Genomic DNA, 22,043 nt, shown 5'->3' on the forward strand with positions numbered 1-22,043 from the left:
ATAACGCTAGCTGCTGCTGGACATGCTGAGAAAGAGGTAACAACTGGAGCTGTCTGAAAAGGGGCCTAGGGAGGTGTTAAGACATCTACTTTACTGATGTGACTTCATCATAACTGAATTGACACTTCTTTTTAATCGAAGCAACACTGCTGGGCAATAAGTACTGTAGGAGGCATGTACTGCAAAGTCTGTTCTGGACCCTTAATGTTCCAAATATGAAAAATAACTTACAGACTGAAGAGTGTAAACTGAGCTCAGTCTTAAAGCAGTATTGTAAACAACAGTGGGGTTACCTTTTGTTCTCTAAAGCATTTCTGCCCACTGGTTTTGTAAAGACACCGATAAAAGCTGTGAAGCCAAAACAAACTGTAAACTTGCAAGTCCTAAGTTCAAAGAAACCAATATGCAGTGTACTGTAAAACCAGGCCACCTCTGACCTTTCCCGTTCTGTACACGGACTTACTTAAATTAATGTAATTATGACTGTTATTGGACTTTTTACACTTTACCCAAATCACGTATTATCTAAAAAATGGAGTGTAAAATATAATTTTCACCAGGGTTTATGTCTTTCAACCTAAGTTGTAACCAAGACTTAAAAGGCTTACATTTTGAATCATTGAAATACTATTTTTGGATATGCTCCAGTTTCATTTGTTGGGATTTCTATTCAGAGAGTAATAGACTTCACAGAAACATTTACTGCACCAATGCCACACTTAAGAACCTGAGCTCAGTCCTCAGGAAACCCTCCCTTCATTCCTCAGAATGATGCTAACTGTTGAGATACTCAGGTACAGAGCCCTCTAGCAAACATAAGCCGTCCCTGGCTTGCTCTCTGTGGGAGGTAGCAAGGCCATGAGCATGGAGCGACCCCCGCTGACTCCCTAATCAAAAAAGAGTCGAGGTTCTGACGGGTTCTACTAGCCACCTGGACCCCTGCTCGTCTGTGCCTCTGTTTCTGCTTTCCCATGGCTGTGTGAGAGGGCATGAATTATTAACCCGGCTAAAATAAAAAGCTCTGCTTCATCCCAGCCTCCTGTAGGCATGAATAATGGAAGAGGCAGCTCAACTACAGGCGTTTGGTGAGTCAAACAGTGGACCGTGATGGATGGCTAAGGGCCTACTGTGTCCCCCCTCCTCACCTACCATCCACTTCAGGTCCACCACACCCTCAAACCCAAAACACACTTCCAGATAACCTCTATTAATCTCCAGAAGTGCTCCAGCTTGAGCCCTCCTGGCTCCTTCAGCATATCCCACTCGACAATTTTGCTTCCTGGGGGAATATTTGTTCGTTGTTTGTTTGTCTTTCTCCTGCCATTGCTTGCCTTTGTTTTGCTTCTCTCTTGCACTTTGGAAGTCAAATGCAAGCCTATTCGAAGGCAGGCTGTGATTCAAGCCTCCTCTCACTTAACCTTAATGCAGAAACCTTGAGGATGAGATGGCAACATGGTATACGAATCTGATCAGTCATGCGAAACATTTCGTTCATCAGAGGCTGCAGTTTCCATCTTGTATCAGTGACCTCAGTGGTGTACAATCACATTGTCTGTTACAGATACGATAATTGTTTTTTGCTTACAAAGTAGTCAACTACCAACTGCAGTGCAGACTCTCATGATAATTGTATTTCTATATTTATTCTAGTCATATAAAAGATTATATCTGACTTTCAGCCTGTAATGATTTAATTGCTTTGAGTGTGAAATTATGCATGCAGAAAAAAGACAAATGTCTTATTGCATATATTAATGAAGCACAAAATGAATATCCAGTAATCATTTTGACACTAAATATTTTGCAGGCTGGCTGTCTTAAAACAAGCTCAACTGTCAACTTGTGATTAAAACCCTGAGCTAATTTCATGATTTAATAATTGTAATTCATCACAAGTGCTATTTAGATATGTCAGATTATCTCTTAAATCCCCCCCAAAATTACATTCTGACAGAAAAAGTTTAAAGAAACCAGTTGTGACTAATGTTACAACAATTGGCTCTGATTAAATAAGCATTCCTTTTGAATGTTGCTTAACAGGAGCTAAATATAAAATAAACTAAAGCCATAATAAAATATACAGCATATGCTATATTTATCTCAGGTCATCTCCAAAGTTGTTTAAGAACATGGTGAAGGTTTGGCAGTATCTCTATTTATATGCATTGTTATGATGTAGCTCAGGGAACATATCTCTATATCGGTCCGATAACATACCTATCATCAGTATATGAATGTGTGATATTCTTCATTTCTTAATTTCACATCTACTATAATGTGTTCAGCATATGTATACACTAATGGAAAACTTTATTAGGTACACCTGTTCAACTCCTTAACACAAATAACTATTCAGTCAATCACATGTAGACATGGTGAAGATGACCTGCTGACATCTTGATGGGAAGAAAAGTGGGACCTTTCTTCCCACTTTTGACTCAAACCAAGCATCAAAAGTACAAAGAAAGTTCATTTAAGTGACTTTGAATGTGACATGGTTTTTGGTGTGAGACAGGCTGTCCTGAGTAATTCAGAAACTGGTGATCTACTGAGATTTTCCTGTACGACCATCACTGGAATTTAGAGTGAATGGTGCAAAAACTAGTAGTAGAACAAATCTCTGAATGTACAACAGCATTGAACCTTGAAGTATGTGGCCTCCATTAGCAGCAGAAGACCACATTAATGTTACTCCTGTCAGCTAGGCTACAATTCACACAGAATCACTTAAATTGGACATCTGATATTTAATAATTCTTCTTCTTTATCATTTTCTGCTGAAAAATTCACATGTTAGTACCCATCATTGGATGGCTGCTTCCATCCATCCATCCATCTTCATCCGCTTTGTCCGGGGCTGGGTCGCGGGGGCAGCAGCCTAAGCAAAGAGGCCCAGACCTCCCTCTCCCCAGCCACCTCCTCCAGCTTATCCGGGGGAATACCAAGGCGTTCCCAGGCCAGCCGAGAGATATAATCTCTCCAGCGTGTCCTGGGTCTGCCCCGGGGCCTCCTCCCGGTGGGACATGCCTGGAACACCTCACCCAAGAGGCGCCCAGGGGGCATCCTTGTCAGATGCCCGAACCACCTCAGCTGGCTCCTTTCGATGTGGAGCAGCAGCTGCTCTACTCTGAGCCCCTCCCGGATGGCCGAACTTCTCACCCTATCTCTAAGGGAGAGGCCAGCCACCCTTCGGAGGAAGCTCATTTCTGCCGCTTGTATCCGCGATCTCGTTCTTTCGGTCACTACCCACAGCTCGTGGCCATAGGTGAGGGTAGGGACGTAGATCGACCGGTAAATTGAGAGCTTCGCTTTTACACTCAGCTCCCTCTTCACCACGACGGACCGGTGCAGCGTCCGCATTACTGCAGCTGCAGCCCCAATCCGTCTGTCGATCTCCGGCTCCCTTCTCCCATCACTCGCGAACAAGACCCCGAGATACTTGAACTCCTCCACTTGGGGCAGGAACTCATCCCCGACCCGGAGTGGGCACTCCACCCTTTTCCGGCTGAGAACCATGGCCTCAGATTTGGAGGTGCTGATCCTCATTCCCGCTGCTTCACACTCGGCTGCGAACCGTTCCAGTGCGAGCTGGAGGCCCTCACCCGATGAAGCCAACAGAACCACATCATCTGCAAAAATCAGAGATGAGATTCTGAGGCCACCAAAGCGAAAGCCCTCTGCCACTTGGCTGCGCCTAGAAATCCTGTCCATAAAAATTATGAACAGAACCGGAGACAAAGGGCAGCCCTGGCGGAGCCCATCACCCACCAGGAACGAGTCCGACTTATTGCCGGCAATGCGAACCAAGCTCTTGCAACGGTTGTATAGGGACCGAATGGCCCGTAGCAATGGGCCAGACACCCCATATTCCCGCAACACCTCCCACAGGACACCCCGAGGGACACGGTCGAATGCTTCCAAGAGGATTAATATACCTGTCACAAACCTCAAATCATCTCTAACTGGTTTCTGGAAAGTAACTGCACTCAAATGGCTTCCACAATCTTGATCTCAGTCAGCAATGTGCAGCTGACAAATTTGCAGCAACCGTATGATGCTGTTATGCTGATATAGACCAAAATCTCTGAGGAATGTTTCCAGCACCTTGTTAAATCTATGCCACAAAGGCAATAGAGGATCCAGACTGATACCAGCAACGTGTACCTTATAAAATATCCAGTCAGTGTACAATACCATGCATTTTTATTGCCTTCTTTACTTGGAACCAAGCGTTTTCCAGAAAGCCTGATTGAGCTTTTCAGTCCAAAACAGTTTTAAACTGGCACCTTTCACTCCATGGCTGACGCAGTTGGATCATATATTACCGTAATTGTCGGGCTATAAGCCGCTACTTTTTGCACAAGCTTTGAACCCTGCGGCTTTTAGTCAGGTGCTGCTTTTCTATGGATTGTCCATGATTTTTGTGGTATCGTAAGACGATTTGTTTTGTTTGTTCCGCTGTTGTACGGCACTACATTGCCTGATCGGGGTTCAAGAGTGGTATGTTGGTCACATGTCCGTCCGCCAGGCAACGTAGTGCCGTACAAAGTAGCACGAAAAACAAACTTCAAAGTAGCGCTACGCGTTCAGCGGGAGGCGTGGATGATGAGCGGCGATAAACTTGCGAAAAGCAAGTTATGCTCAACTCTACCGGTGGATTCTGACAGCGTGGAAAAGTGTGAAAACATCCACGATCACCAACGGATTTCGAAGGGCTGGACTGCTGCATGATGGAGAGGAGGACACCGCCACGGCCCTTCTGAGGGTGTTTGACTCCGACACTGACAACGAGGATTTCTTTGGTTTTGAAAGTGACAACGAAGGAGAGAAGCGGAGAGTGGATGACGAAGCCATCCTGGGCCTGTTCGTTTCCGACAGTGGAGAAGACGACTTTGGTGGTTTTAGTGCGCAGGAAGATGGTGGTGAATGACTGACTTTTCTTCTTGTTAAAGCTGTGTCACTGCACCTGAGCCTAAAAGGTAGGCAGAATCTATTTTTCTGGTGTGCTGTAGGTTATTGTTTTGTACTACATTTGTTACTCATTTATGAAGCACAGTACATGTTTCATACTTGTAATTACCGCTACTTGTACATATACTTAAAAAGTTATGCAAATATGTACCCATAACTTGTTTTTCAAAATACTAATAAAAGTGATGTGTCTCCAAACAGCCATCTCTTTCCTGACAATTCCCTTTGTGCATATTCTCTTACATATGATAAGTCAACAGTAAATACGGTAAACGCATTTAGCCTGTCAGCTCCCTACAAAGTTTCAATGATTGTGCCAAGGTGGGAAAAGAGGATGTAATTGTCTGGTGTATTTAACAACACTTGAGCGATCATCCCGTGTCCTGCCTCCTGCAGCTCAAGCCAGGCAGTTTGTTCACATAAACCAACCGAATTTTTCTAACATAATCTAGAATTTGGATGATTGAACACAGTCAGAAATTGTCCAAACTACCTACTTTAGCCTATTGTACGTTAAGTTCTATTGCTACTATTTTGCTAATATAACAAAACTAGATTTGTTTTCTGGCTAGCTATACCAATCTTCATTTTACACATTCCTTGGTATTTTGTGGATAAAATTGCTTTTGAGTTCAGTTGTGCCAAAATAAACTGAGGGTTGAGGCCAGAATTCTTTGGCTTTAATTGTATTGCATGGAAGAGTACATTTCAGCAGCAGCTTCCCTTTACATCCTGGTCTGCCCCAGAGCCTGCTGCATTGCCGAATACCTCATCTAAATGCTGCAACCAAATTAGTAGCTTAAGTAAAATACAATAAACTGACTGTAGTTAGACAACAAAATAGGTCTAAAAGTAAATAGATTGCTGAACTTAACTCACCCCCTTCCAGTGCAGAAGCTGATCGCTTCAAGATGCACTTCACTGATTCTCCCCTGTGAGTCACATCTTCCTCTCCTGCTGCCTTCTACTCTGCCTACTCTGATCTCATTCATCTGAAGTTAATGAAAAAAAAACTTTCAGTGCTTTCTTAGGTTTTCTTCCTTTTCTTTCACCTCGCACCTCCCCGTTATTTTAGGGTCACATTTTCTTACAGCTTTTATTCTAGGCTGTGACTTTGTTATCACTGTGTCATTGTGTTGATTTTAGCAATTTAATGAATGAAGGCGCGAACCCACTTTTTACTTTCAAACACAGAACTCAACACACCTTAGTTGTCTTAACTTTGTTTCCTGTACTGCAGCTCCATCCTTTGAGATCAGGCAGCACTTTACACTCTTCTCCATCCATGCAGGGATGCATCTGGCACCACCACTTCTGTGCAACTATGGATGCTGGGAGTAAAATAAAAGTGGAAATAAAGGAAAAGAGAAAAACAGCAGAGTAAACAATTAGCACCATGCTGTTTAAATATGTAGCGTTCTTCTGCTCTGACTGAAGTAACAGCAAGTGCCTTTGACTTCTATACACAGCACAGTGATTAACGAGAGCACTTTGATCTCTAGCTGGTGGTGGAGACCTGTCAGTCCTGCTCCAGAGTGTTTTCAGGCCTGAATTACAGGGCATGGGTCAATGTCAAGCCAGTGAGAGTAGTGAGCAGGTGTGTTAAGGTGTGTGGAGGATGAATGTTTGTATGTAGGAGGAGAACAAAAGCGTGCAGCAAGCTTATGCGTCAAGATTTTTTGTTGCTTCAAGGAGGCCTATAGGGCAGAAACAGCTTTCCCTGACATTTCTAAAGTGAAGGGAGAACTGTCAAAATATGGAAGCCTTGTCAGAGATATTACAGTGAAAAGAGGAGATAGGGATCGATTCACCTGTAACTGAGGCCACTTTTGACATAATTTTAAATGACCTGGCCTTCTGTCTATTCCACTGAACATGTCTGATATAAAGCAGACAAACAGCTGAGCGAATGAACTGATAAGTGAATTGATTTGAAGATTATGAAGCCTTTGGGTTATACAACAGCAATCTCAACATTGTAGTTTTTGCTTCACGAGAAACTCCTTGTGCCAAACGATCAGTGAAATAAGCACCAGAGGCACAGTGACAGGTGTGACAGGTTTACACCGTGCCACATTTCTACCCTAATCAGAATTTGGTCTCAAATCATCACCAAAACTGTAATGAGAAGCTTGGCATACCGTCTACACAAGATGGAGCTGCTCTTGTTGTTCCTGCCACCTGTCCAGGGAAGCAGGAGCATTTGACAGTCTGGGATCGCTCTTCGATCTTGTTCTTGTTGCAGCATCGATGTGCAGCAATTACCTCACAGGTTCCTGCTTTCACATGAACTGGAAACACAAATATACACAGTGGTTAGAATATATGAGACGGCCTTTTTCAAACTGAAATATCTCTCACCACAACAACAAAGCTACAAATACCAAGACTCTAAATGGGTAGTTTGTATAGAGTGTTTGTATTTTTTAATATAAGAGTGTTTTCTTTTTCTTATAATGCGTGGTATGTCTTGATGCATTCTCAATCATCCAGGTAAGTAAATCTCCAAAAGCTGATTCTGTTCATCTGGACGTATATTTTTTGGATCCACTGAAAATCACATTAAATCGTTTAAAGGAGCATTGCGTTAGGAGATCTATTTAGCCAGTACTTTGGTCACAAGAGGAGGAGCGCATGTTGTGATTGTGGGAGAAGCTGGAGCTCCCATAGAAAATAACTGCAAGCAGAAGGGTACAAACTCAGGGCCGTCTTGCATGGAACCAAAACTTTCAACCACTGAACCTCTATTCCCTCTCTGAACGTCCAAACTTGTTTTTGATATTCTGCCCCATTCCCATGTGGTTGCACTAAAAATGTAATTCTTTGCAAAGGTTACTTTCTAATACAGATTATCTAATTGTCCTTACCTTTCTTGTATCATTTAGGGAAATTAATCATACAGAAGACTCCAGTGCAGTTGATGGGAATCATTTTAAATATACAATTTTGACTAATTACAGTCAGCAGTGGGCTTGGCTAAAAATAAATTAAAGTGCCCATTTTTATGGTGATGGATGAACATAGTAAATAGTGCAGCACATTTCCAGCATTTGTGGTACACTAAACTAACCAGTTGCGGGTGGTACTCTCATATTACTGTACAGATATGTAAGTTTTATCAGTTTTGCAAAAGAGCAAAGAAATTTAAAGATGCCCAAAAGCTAACAAAATGAATAAAAACAAGGTACACAGGCATCTTTTGGTAATATGGTGTCAACTACCCAGCTATTAAAGTATAGTACAGCTCAAAAAAACTTTTTTTTTTTTTTAATTCAGAAAGTTCAAATTTCATAGATTCTTTATTGGTTACCTCTAAATTAAAATATTTCAAGTCCTTTTTGCTTTACTTTTGATGTTCATGGCTTATAGCTCATGTAAATGAGAAATCCAGTATCCTAAATTTTTAGAATAGCTCCAATGATCAGTTAGAAGGATTTACAATACAGAACATTTCCAATGAAATCCAATATTTAATCTAAAAAGAGAACATTGGTCCAAAAAGGCATCTGGCACTGTTCTTTTTCAACTTAGTTCAGATAATAGGCCAGGGATTATAGGCCAGGGATAGCTCAGTAGGTAAAGTGGTCGCCCCATGATCGGAAGGTCGGCGGTTCGAATCCACTTAACGGCTACCCTGAGGTACCCCTGAGCAAGGTACCGTCCCTACACACTGCTCCCCGGGCGCCTGCTTAGTGGGCTGCCCACTGCTTCACTGAGTGAATGGGTCAAATGCAGAGAAAAACAAGTAATTTCCCCATGGGGATCAATAAAGTATCCATTATTATTATTATTATTATTATTATAAGCAATGTTGTCTCTGGCTCAGGAGTGGGTTGACGTTAGCTCTGACAGTTGCAGCCTCTTTCCTGAGGATATCTGTTTGCAGTGGCTCTTGATGGTCTGACACCAGCTTCTGTTGTTTGTGCAACTTTTCCTACCACACTTTTCAACTTTTTATCAATATGCTTCAATACAGCAGCCGCACAGCCAGCTTCTCCAGCCATGACCTTCTGTGGCTTACCCTCTCTGTGGAGTGTTTTGATGATCGTTATTCAGATAACAGTGAAGTCAACAGTCTTCCCTATGATTGTGGTTACATTCATTGAACTAGATGGAGACAGCTATATTGTTTGAATAGTGATTTACTCAAGTTCAAAATGGCATATTCTAATAATTGAACAAATATTTGATTTTCAAGCGTTACAAGCAACAATTCTGGATTACTTGGATTACATGGATTAGTAATATGAAATCCACTGTACAGTTCTTTCCAACAAAACAAGTGTTCTGCAGAGCTCAAGAGAAAGTAGTCATCCAGTATGAAAGATAGTATAAAGCATAGTGCTGAGAAAAGGTGCAAGAGAGACTGTTGTTAATGTTTTGTCAGGACACGAGTTTTGCCCCATAGAAGACTGAAAAACATTTCCCTTTGTGCTTTCATGCCTATATTATTATAAGGAGAGTCCCACTAGTACCAATTATCTGTTATAGTGAAATCTTATTTGAAACACCAAAACACCATAGCTACTTATATCCAGGTCATACCCCAGGTGGAGGAGCCTGACTTTGAACTCCATGTAGCTCCACTGGTCCACATACCATATCCTTGAGCGGCATACACAATGCAGCTCACCCATAGTTGCAACCAGAGGACAAAAGTAACACCTTCGATTAGGGTAAGCCTAATCTAACTGATAATATAACATCAACAAAAGACATAGTTTTAAATTATTTGGCAAAATAATGGCAATACAATGCAATACCAGTTACAAGGACATTGTTTTTACTGTCATTAGCTTTGATGAAACATCAATACTGCTCTTTACATTATATTCATTACTTTTCTGGATAGACCCATCTCAATGCTGTGCATGTTTGTGTTTTGGTACCTAACAAACACTGCTGCATAGGTAAAATAAATAAATAAATAAAAACAGCATCTGAAAAGTTCTGACAATACTATCAGATAAGCCTTAATTATGTCTGTAAAGATTTTCCAATTTGGGCCTCTTCTTGAAAATAAATTGCAGCGAGCTTCCATCTTCCCATTAGCTAGCAATCCTGAAATCTCATCTACAACATTAAAAACATTTTGCTTCCAATCAATAAGGTGCTATTCACATTCCCACAAAAGCCAAGACAACAATTGACGATTAAGTGCTTTTCAGTGAGCAGAAACTTACTGATGCAAAAACAGGTCAGGCTGCATGCCCTTGATGTGATTATCTTTAAGCCACCAGCACGCCCCCGGTCAAAGTTAATTTCAAAAGTTGGAATAGCTTTGTCAGAATATTCAAACTTTGTTAAGAGATAGATGCACACGGACAATAGGTGATCCCTAGAGGGGCAATGGGGGAAGATAGTCATTGTAAATTACCTTATTGTGAGGGAAAACAAAGAGCATTAACTGATTAGTCATTACACCTTTTATATAATGGATATAATGGATTAATAACGGCTTACATCAAAACAATATAATTGCATCAACTCAAAGATAAGGCTAGATATCACATTCAAACCCTGTCTGAACTCTGATGTGCTTCATTTATATAGTTTTTTTTTTCTGTATACATCTCCACGCTACCATTTTTCTCTAGGTAAAAGTCTCAGTGTGATTAAAGAAAATGTTTGTTTCTTTCCCTGAATGACCTGGCCAAGAGGGCAACAGACATCACAGCAATTATTAAAAGTCACAGTCTACAAGAGTTAACACAATATGCAGATTGCATAAAATAAATATCAAGGTCAAAACAGGTTCAGTGCAACTTGAAGAGCAACTACAAGAATCCAGTCTTTTATAACTGACTTATTATTTTGTAAAGTGGGGCAGCATAACAAAGCAAATATTGTCGTTTTGTTGTTTATTCTATACATAAAAATTTGTAAACTATTATGAGAGAAAGTGACTTTGGTTTTTACATATTTTATATTTTAACAGATAGTAAGGAACCAGTCCAGGGGCAGATTTGTATATAAAATTTTATGTATAAAACCAGATTGATATATGACTAAGTGGGAATTGGGATGGACACCTAGCTAGCTTAGCTATTAATATTACTAAACATGCAATGGTAATTAGTATCCAATTTCCTTAGGTGCTGGTCAGGCACATTCATAAAGAGGCAATCACCCTGATGTAAAAAGAAACAAAGCAAGTGAGAGCTACAGCATAGGCTGCAAGTGAGAATGGGACTGTAGACTCGTTAAGGAAACAGAAAGCGGCTAGTTTGGACACCCCATCTGAAGACAACCACTGATTAAAACTGGAGCTGCTGACCAAGGTCGCTGACTGTGAGGCTCGTTCTAAAAACCCCATGCAGTGTGGAAGGGGTGAGCGGTCAGAGAGCAGGCCATAGGGGTCAGCTGAGTAAGAAACAACAATGTGTGATTACTATGGCTTCTACATAGTGGGCATGGAGTCCTGGGAAATAATGATACCAGAGAAAGAGTTTTTCAAAAACTGGAAAACTAGAGACAAACTTGGAGTTAAAACCTTTAAGACTTTGGGTGAAAATTTAGGTTGACTGACCTAAATGGACTAAACTCTTTTTGCAATAGCCAAGTACTGATAGGACATAGGTCTCAAGGTAAGGCCGAATTCAGACTGCTTACATGAAACACAAATGTTTCACATGAAGATTACATTTTGTTTTGTTTTTTTACCGTAACAGCAGAATGAAAGACATAAAATGCAATGTATACATGCAGAAAATAGGTTGCCTGTTATCTTTTCTGTGTGAAAATATCCATGTAGCCACATAAATGGCTCGCAAGCCCTGTGATCAATACATTTCTATTAAAGCACTTAGGACTACCATCGGTTTAAATCAGCAGGCACAAACATTAGCAGCAGGGAAAACTGAGAGACAAACCGAGGTGAAAGGACAGAGACCACTAATGAGAGCTGGCACAAGGCCCAACCCTTCAGCCAGTCAATACCACTCTAATCTCCTCTGCAATGATATTCATCGAAACCTGATTGATTAATGCCAAAATTCAACCAGAACCTGCACAAAAGTATGGAGGAAACAATTTACTGCAATTGCTGAACAATTACATATGACATTTAAATAATTGTGAATTATTAGTACAACAAATATAAAGCTTTTCTAGCTTGCTAGGTTGTGTTCCAGCAACATCATTAGGATTAGCAATGGGTCATAAAACATGAAACTTAAACCGATGTATAGTCACTCTTGAGATAATGATGATTATTTGGTTATTTGTCAGCTGAATTTGTTTATTTTTATGAACACATTGTATAGTCTGATGACTAAAATCCCTTATGTCAGTGCGAGTTAGCATCAGCTACGCTATATTGTATTGGTAAATATGGTGGGAAGGAGAAAACCTAGCTCTGTGGCCTCATTTAGACGGTAAAGATCATTCAGTGTTTTAAGTGATGTTTATTTCAGATGAAAGCCGGGTGACTGAATGTATCTCATCAGTTAATGGTATTAAGCTGACATAGCCTTTACTTTAATAATGTCATCTTACAAAACTATTATTTGGACTGTAAGTAACACAATTGACAAACTCAGTCGGAATGAACATTTCCTTTAGTGTCTTCCTTGTAATCCCAAATTGTGGATAGTTTAGACACTGATGATAATTGAAATAATTTTCATATTAATAATAGAGTCACAAAAAAGATTTATTTAAAGGCTGAAAAACTCAAACTGACCTACTGTACACTTATTGTACTATGAAGTTCGTAGTACTCTTCATGAGTAAACTCGTCATTTTTTATGAGCCCATTTCAGTTTACAATAAGAGACTTTGCAAAGTGTGAATCCCATGGTGCAAAAAGGAAAGAGATGACAGATGCACTCTTCTTTTAATTTTCTTATTTTCCCCATCACGTTGCCCACTAGCTCTGACTTATTTTTATTCATTTATTTAGTGCCAACACAATCACAAAAGGCAGGCAGGAAAAAGAGAACCACAGCCGCTGTTTTTATTTATAAAATGTCCTCATGAGTCATGCTTCATTCTCACATTTTCGTTTTACAAGCAAGTTTTTTGTGTTCTGAAAAAGCTAAATAGAACATAAGAACATTATCTGTTTAATTCAAGAACTCAGTCACACTCACCTAAAGTCATACATGATGACATGCACACATTTGAGGTAATAGTAATTCTTTAAAAAAGGCCACTGACTAGTCCTAAGGTCAATCTGACATTAAAGTTATATTTGGAGTGTTGCTGATTTCTGCAAAAATACACTTTTTAGGCCACATATATACATTAAAAGCAGACTGCAATTTGTCCTGCAACCCAAAATAAATCAGGTCATAGCTTAGAAAGCCCTTGAGAAACGCTGTTGCAAACTGAACCTTATGGAACAGAGCTATACATTCATTTCTCTACTAAAAAAAACTTGTTGGCAATCACTAGTGCTCTCCTGTTGTTCTTACCAAAGAACTGATCGCAAGGGTTAGGAGAAAGCAACAGGTTACTGTCAGCTTCTACAGCAATCAAACAATTGATCTAACATGCCGGTGTGGAGGCGTCCAGGACAACACGCTGTTCCTGCTGTCAGCTGCATGACTTGCTATATCAGGATCACCTGGTCAGTCAAGCACAACATACAGTAATAGAAGCACGACAGAGAATACATGAAAAAGAGGAACGTGGTAATGGCGTCTGGAAGACCTCACAGACTGCAAAAAGGAGAAATACTTCTTGAAGAGGCAAAACTGAGGCACATAATGCATCGAATCATCTCTTACAAGTTCAAAAACTTAAACTGAGGTAATACTATGAATGACATCCTGGAATAGGGTGTTTCTATTTGTTGTAGAATTTTTGTAAGCATATTTCCAAAAGTGCTGTTAAAAGCTCTAAAAGCACCTTGAATAACTTTCAGCTGATCCAATATGCTACAGCGATAGCACTGACTGGGACAAGAAAGAGACCATATTTCTCCCTGTTAAATTCAGAATTAAATGTAAAATTGTTCTGTTCGCACATAGTCTTGAATAATCACCCCATAGACCTCCACTGTACCTTATTATCCTAACCGAGTACTTCGTGTCAGACTGCAGGCTTACTTGTGAGCTTTCAAAAGCAGAATAGGTGGACATGCCTTCAGCTATCAGGCCCCTCCACTATGGAACCAGCTCCCAGTTTGGATACAGGAGACAGACACTATTTTTCAGATTCGACTTAAAACCTTCCTTTGTGAAAAAGCTTCTAGTTAGGGACGGATCAAGTGATGCTGAACCATCCCTTAGTCATGCTGCAATGGGTTTCCTCCCGACTGTTTCCGAGTGATTGTTGGTGTTTCTTTTCTAATTAAAGATCATAAGATTTAAAACTTAAACTGTCATGGTTCTGGGGCTTTGACCCAGGTTTTTTGAGTTTGTTGTTCATTTGTGCAGAATACTGAAATTCTGATCTTCACTTTAAGGGAGCTTCTTTTTTTTTGTTATTTAAGTTCTTGGTTCTTGTTTAATTTAGTTTCCTTTCATGTCCAGTTTCCCAGTCTTTTCTCTGTATGTCCTCATCAGCATCCCCCTCAGCAGTCCTGCTTTAGTTTGGCTATTGCTTGCTTTTATGTCTGTCCCCCTTTTTATGTCAGTCCATCATGTGTTTCTATATCTGTTATCCCTGTCTTAATGTCAAGCTCACGTGTCTTTGCCTGAGTCTCAGTGTCCTTGTCACTTTGTTTCCTTTGGACAGTCCCTCGTTTTATATGGGTTACATTTAGTTTTGCTTCCCTTATTTCACTGGTCAGATTTTGTCCAGCTGTGTTTTCCACCCATTGCTCAGACTCTGGATATCCTGTGTATTTAGCTCCTTAGTTTTCCTCTGTTCCTTGTCACGTCGTTGTCATCTTCTCATGTTGTGTGTATGTGTGTGTGAGTCTCAGGGTTTGTGGTTTCAGTTAGTTTACTCCAGCTTAGCTCTGTTTGTTACAGTATATTGTTCAATCAGCCAGTTGCCAGCAAATAAAGCTCTGTCTTAAGTTAAGCCTGTTTGCCAAGTCCTGCATTTTGGGTCCTCTCTCTGCCTGCCACACAACCAGCTCATGACACTTACAATATAACACACCTTGAGCCAGTAACAAATTTCTATTTTGATACCAGCTTAGGCTTTTATTTCCTGTCACACTCCTTCTCTCTACTTTCAATAACAAATAAAAAATACATATAAAACATAACTCTCATGAAACTGACAAATGTCATGTAACAACTCTGTATCCTGTATTATTAGGTATGAGACAAATATAAACAAAAATAGAAGGAACATATTTCAAGCATTTGAAAAATATCTTATGATAGTTAGCATTTAAAAAATATATATTGTTTCTTTTGTAGTCACCATTACTGAGAGTTTTTGAGCTGAACCTCCAGCATCTCTTTGCATACAGCTCCTGTAATGTAAAAAATGTAAATCTGTAAACATAAAATGCATCAACACGCAGTCAAAGAAACAGTGAAGGTCATGCGACATCTAGTATTGTTTGCAAAATGAAATCTACTGAGTGTTCATCAAGGTGCCTGAGGTCAGTTCATCAAAGAACTGACAAACAAGAAACGCCACAGAGTCTTGAATATCAATGGCATCACCTTAAGTGGGGAAATATTCCAAATGGGTTATTTCATCGTTAGCTGCACTGCATTCATGCTCATTTAGCGTCATCAAAGGAACAACACTGATATATATATATATATATATATATATATATATATATATATATATATATATATATATATATATATATATATATAGCACAAAATGAGATATTTATTAATGACCCATCAAATCAAATTAGTTAGGTAGTTAAAGGAGCTTATATCATTTAGAAGAAAATACATAATTAATAAATAATTTTAGCTTTAATATAACAATTATACATCTAGAGTGAGTAAGAACCTGCTTATCTAAACTCCAAGTGTACAGTTCAAACAAGTGCACTTGACAGACCCTAGTGTTCTTAAGTTGAATTAACATCAAATCAAATCTTCTTGTTGACGTGAAAAGACCCACACCTGACAAGAAATAATCTCTGTTATTCAATAAGGTATGAAGCACATTAAGCTTTAGTGGGCTTACACCACAGAAGGACAGGGAACAAAAAAAATCCAGTGTGTATTTTCTGTTTCAATCTTGCCCCATGCAGTGTGCAGCTAGTCAGCCTTTTTCAGTTGGCAAACGTAGAGGCAGATCAAAACACTGAAAACAGAGTAAGGTTCTGGCCAGAGGGCCCAACCGCAGAAACAGCAGCAGCCATAAAAAAAAAACTGAGGTTGTGGGGCATACAATAGAGACACTATATGAATTAATAATGATTCAAATCATACTATTTGTTCCAAAGGCCGGTAACCCATTTTTGCCAACTCAAAAGCCTCTACATGCTGAACACAACTAACTGCAGCATATTTTCCAGGTATAACAGAGGCTACAAATGACAACAGCTACCAGCTTCCCACAGCCAAAACACTCATTAATAGGAAATGTGAGTGGGCATTAAAAATAGATCCTGGTAAAACAATTGAAATAGATACATTAAAAAAAATCTGTCATTGTGGCATCAAAAACACCAGAGACATACTGAAGTATTGACTTATGAAACATTCATTCCTATTGCCTGGTGAGAAATACAAAGTGATCTCTCACAAGAGCAGTGTTTAATTGGATTACCATATCAGAAAAGACTGACTCGTTTCTGCCATGCTGTAAACCTGCTGAGCTGACGATCAGGCCCAGCACGATGCAGAGACGCACTCACCTCTGAGAGAGAGGCAGAATCAGTTTAATTTAACTGGAAATTCTACTTTTTATCAGTGTGGATGCTATTCTCATATTTTTGGGACAAACATTGGTCAAGATGACATTTAACAGCAAAGTCTCTGCTGCTAAGTATTGTTTTATCTTGTGTTTTTGATGGGGAACACTATGTTCTTTTGTTGGTTCATTTTTATCGCTCTCATCAGCATTATTTCCCTCATTTGTTTTTTGAGAAGGTGAAGAGCCCTCTTGTCAGTTCGTATCATATAATTCACATAATTTTCATACTCATGAAATCATTCAGTGACCCCCTCATGCAATATTGATGGGGGAATTGTCATCCTGAAAGAGCCCACTCCAATTAGACGAGAAATGTTTCATTATACATTGTACTGCAGTGACCCTTCCTTCTCCAAGGACAAGTGAACCCAAAAGATGTTCCCATAAGAGCTGCCGCTGTAGTGATCATGCATTAATTTGCAACATGTCTGTCTGTTGGAGAATGAGATATTTCCCAACTGGGAGAGACAAAAACAAAGCTAAAAACAGGGTAAATAACAGGATCTTTATTTTGAGTGTGGCAAACTTTCAACTACTACCCACTAGACAAGTGTTAATTAAAAAAATATATAAAAGAACAACAGAGAGACGTACAATATGTGATAATGAATGTTAGTCTATGTTATATAGCTGTATTAAGAAGCTACAGTTTGCTAACATGTTCACCATACAAAGATGCGATATTTTGGTCTTTGTCGCTGTTTTTTTGCGGTTTTCTGTACTGAGGTGGTGAAAAAAATCATTACTGCAGGTTTAAAATGAACAGCACTAGAGAAGCAAACTCCACAGCATAGGAGATCCAGCAAGGTCCAATGTGAGCTGATATTACAAACTAAATAAGCTATAATAACAGGCACATTTTATAGTATGAGATGATTTCAATTTTTTTGTTTTTGTTGTTCGGATAGACGTCTGGACAATTTCTATTAGTCTCTTATTAAAAGAACACAATGAGGAACCAAATGTTTTGACAACATAAAAAGAAATATGAAAAGAACATCAAAAAAGATCACTTTCTTCTTAAGGAAAGCACTTGCAGGTTGATATTCAGCATTTGTGAGAGTAATCAAACCAAAAACCAAGCTAATCATAATCATCTGCAACATGGTGCTTTTGAGATTAGATGAAAAGGGAGAAACACTAGTAAAAGAGAAGCTAGTATTGCTTGTTCATCTGTCTTTATTCTCCAAGCACAGTTTTGTTGTGTAAAAAAAAAAACATTTAAAAAAAAAAGCTGAATTTTCCTTTATATTTAATCTTCTACTCACTGAGGACAATCGTTAGAGAGAAAGAATATAGAAACAGATGAGTGGGCTCTCACATTCCCAGAGTGTATGCTTTAGTGGTTTAGATGAAGTCGATGTCAGTACCATTCATCTAGCTGCCACAGTGTAAGAGCCCACCACTGACTGATCAATTGAAGTCCCTCAAGGAATCATACAGCCTTATAAGTGAAAGGCTACTGAAGTTATTAAATCCAGGGACAGCAGTGGCAGCAGCAGTGAGACAGAAACAGACTTATACATGGCGTCAAAGCCTTCTCTTATTCTCTGTATAGCTACTGCAAATGTAATAAGGGATATTCAGAAACACCACCAGAGACCCATTAAATTCTTATTCTTACTTTCATGATTTTCTGGCACATTTAAAATATAATGCTACATGTATGTTCCTTTTTTAATCTTAAGAGTTCATGATCGAATACAAAGCTTGTTTGTCTTGTGTCACCTACTGCAGGTACTTCAATCAAAGCAGTCTGGCATTTATGGATAACACCACTGTGTGCCACTCTGCACATTCAGATCTAGAAACCTATAAAATAAAGTTAAATTATGTGCATTCTGGTCAGCTCTATTTGCTTCCATAACATTTAGTTAGGACTTTTGGTTTTATTTCCTAAGAAAATATTTTAACATGCACAATTTTAAATTCACGTGTTTTAGGATTTGGCATTTTGTTATAGCTCTGACTGGTTTAATTACCATAAAAGCTTTTTTGCTTTCATGCTCTTTGCTTTGTAGTGACTGATGGAGATTTGTAATATGACTAATAGATTTGTAATGACTAATAAACTGTTCAAGGTTTAGGAAAGATTTGCACATGTCTGGTCTGATGAGCAGAAACAGCTAAATGTCTTTATGCTGTCTTGGTCTTTGAAAAGGGAAAAATAATCTTTCAAAATAACCTGATGTCACAATTATGATTCAACTTAAAAGACGTTTTGTGTTCTCATTCAGGTCTAGGCTACCTACTGAATTGTTTTGTGTGCTACTAAGAATGAACAGAAACCAGAGATATCACAATACAGAAAGGTTTTTTCTTGCAAGATGAGTGACTTTATATGTGTGGTATAATATTTTTATTTTTAAATCTACACACTGAATTTGCAAACATATGTAGTGCTTAGCAAATAAAGAACTGAACAGTCAAAAGGTGTACAAAGCATAGGACACATCCAAAAGAGTGTGCATCTTTTACTTTGACTTAGTGAGTATATGCCTGTGCATCTCTGTGTGACAATGCTTTGATGAGTGTGTCTCCTTTTAGTTTTTATCTTTTTTCTATTGCTTGGCATGCACACATAGATGTTCGAAAGCATCAGAGCAAAGCCAAACACATTTTCGGCTAATGTTTAGTTTACTTTGTGCATAAACGCATACAATCAGTTTATTAAATATTGAAGAAATACGTGGCTTCCACCTCATTCTTCATTCTTCTTATCATTATTCTTATGCTTCAAAATTGATCTAAAATCAAATCTTTACTTGAACTTGACTGAGTATCACAGGGCAGCGGCCCCCAACCCTCGGTCCATGGACTGGTACTGGGCTACAAGAGTTGAGGCTCTGGTGTGAAATTTATGGTTTTCATGGTTTTTATTGGCTTTTATTGGGGGGGGGTTACTGTTTTTATCATTACCTCGGGTCTTTTCTCGTGTGTTGTGAACCGCTGTTATAGAGAACACTTTCCAGATGCTTTCCTCATCCTACTACTATAAATGAAGTGGGGCCTCTGTGATTACTCCTGTCTAATACTTAAATACTTTCTTTTTTTAAATTAAAACCCCACCTTGTACTTTTGAATCTTCTGTTTTAAAGTCTGGATATTTTTCTTAAAGCACAAACTGCATTCACTGGGAACATCATTTTCTACCAAAGGAGATATCAATAGAGTTTAGATCACTTTGAAGCTGTGAAGCCAAAAGTAGATAAGTGTAATTGTGAAAACCTGATCTTCTTGGCAGAATTTAATTTCTTATATCAAAATAAATCCATAGAAAATGTTGTGTTTTATATCTTCCTCTGAGCTGCCACACTCAAAGAAGAGCAAAACTCTTGGATGTATCTGAATGGAGAATGTTTATATCCCCAATCTCAAAACCTAACTCATGCCTATAAAGCAATGATGTTTAACATTACAATAATTACATTATAAATATTCCTGGATTTTTCTAGAAGCATTATTAGTGGCTGTCCACGAAAAACGTCTCTTGGACTCCACAGAGGCAGACGAGAGAGAAGCCAGGGATCCTTTACTATCTGTGGTCTCTCATCTGACATGCACACATGGTGGTTATCTGTCAAGTGGATGTCATGTCTGCTCTAAATGGTTGCCATCTCTGCTTTCCAACTGGATTCCCATGTTTTTCATGTTGAGCAGATTCCACTGATGCCTTTCAGAGCTGAGTGACTGGTGCAGCATCATGAAACACAGGATCAGGGGGAAAAAAGGAGATGAGTAACCTCAGTTAAATCCTACATTTCTATAACAATGGCTGAACCACAATCATTTCTACTGCAGAAAGATCCATCTTCATTAGACATAGGAGCCTGTGGTAAAAGTGGAGCAACAAGCTCAGTCTGAAAATAAGACTAATGGTTTGTTTCCAGTTATTCATAGCTGAGGAGCAGAGATTATTCTGCTCTAAATCAAACTGTCATGTAATTACATTAACAATGCTGCTAACTGAGAGGTATATTTAACCAGTTGCTCTAAATCAAACCTTGTCCTAGAAAACAATATTATCTCGTTAGTGGTGAGGCAGCCACCGGCACTGATCCCCTGTTGAATTGCGGGCCGCCTGAGGACACTATTAAAGGAGCATCTGACCCGTCCACCCACTGACAGCTCAATATAAATGTTCCTCTTTTTAATAGACCATCTTGCTGAAAAATATGTCGACAAACCTTTTAAAAAAGCCATTTCAGAAGAACTCCAATGGTCCCACCCATTACTTTTTATGCTCCAGTCCATTCACATAAACTTGATGCTCAGCCTCGGTTGCTGTTTTTATGGTCCGATGTGGACACTCAGCACTGCACTTCATTCCTGAGGAAATGTGAGCCAGAAGGCGAAAAGTCATGGAGCGCAGCCGGAAGATGGAGGCAAGCAATTGATAGACTACATTTCAGAAGCTTATATTTCACTTTATTCAGTCAGTATCCAGCCTCTAGTGAATAACCACCAGACCTAGCATAGCACTGCTTTAAAAGAAAAGAGGAAACTACCCCAAGCTGAATGGATGATGAGTTTCATAAAGTGTTTGTTACGATTTATATTATCAAACTGCTTGGAAAAGAGGTTTCTTGGGACTGTTTTTAAGGGAAATGTGTTAAATTTATGACTGGGAGCTGAAAATCTGTAACATTAAGTAAAAGGAATTAGCTCTTAGAAAGGATAATAAACTTTCCCAACATCTTGTCAGACATCTTCAAATAATACCACATGACAATTTAGAAAGAGGCATCCCTCATATTTTGAAACAGGTTGTAGCAAAGGGGCGCTGATTGCTGACTGCTACTTCTGACTGTTGCTCTTTAATATTACTGACCTGACTTGACTACAGGCAATTTGTCTTATATGAATTCTGGTGTTCACACCTCGAGCTTTCTAAGGAGAGATTCTTAATTAATCAACAAATATTTCTCTTTATATAACCTCTAACTAGGACCATACCAAAAAGATTTCTGTATATTTTGTTTTGCAGACTTTCATTTATGATTCTTTGGCTTGAGTTCACTACAGACTCGATAGTGGGACAAATTTTCTTTGAAGTCTGTAATCACAGCACATGAAAGAAATGGTGCAGTTGTAAATACGTGTTTGATAAGATAGATGTGGTTAAAACTGAATTTGCAAAACCCCCCAAACTACTAGGCTATCTGCTCAGACTACAGAAATGTTATATGTGTTAGCTTTTGATACACAGTTTTAAGATGCACTGTCATAGGTGTGCACGTCATGCCGCTCTATGCAAGTACATCATTTGAATTCTC

The 22,043-nt window shown here is 39.1% G+C and overlaps 2 protein-coding genes across 2 annotated transcripts in view; one reads left to right on the top strand and one right to left on the bottom strand.

The window, feature by feature from the left end:
- The window catches only part of LOC146670440 (N-acetyltransferase 8-like), an 850,360-nt gene that overhangs the window by 363,380 nt on the left and 464,937 nt on the right, over window positions 1–22,043 (top strand). The gene's annotated exons all lie outside the window — the stretch shown is intronic.
- Window positions 1–22,043, bottom strand: part of tafa3a (TAFA chemokine like family member 3a) — a 114,191-nt gene that overhangs the window by 7,445 nt on the left and 84,703 nt on the right. The window contains exons 3-4 of the mRNA XM_085408032.1: window positions 7,113–7,262; window positions 6,178–6,302 (exon numbers count right to left, since the gene is read on the bottom strand). Coding sequence (XP_085264158.1) covers window positions 6,178–6,302; window positions 7,113–7,262 — 275 coding nt within the window. The remainder of the gene's footprint in view (window positions 1–6,177; window positions 6,303–7,112; window positions 7,263–22,043) is intronic.

Source organism: Rhamphochromis longiceps, linkage group LG5 (genome assembly GCF_057381845.1).
Source record: "Rhamphochromis longiceps isolate RC_006_pf linkage group LG5, R_longiceps_female_GT1.1, whole genome shotgun sequence".
Classification (NCBI taxonomy): domain Eukaryota; kingdom Metazoa; phylum Chordata; class Actinopteri; order Cichliformes; family Cichlidae; genus Rhamphochromis; species Rhamphochromis longiceps.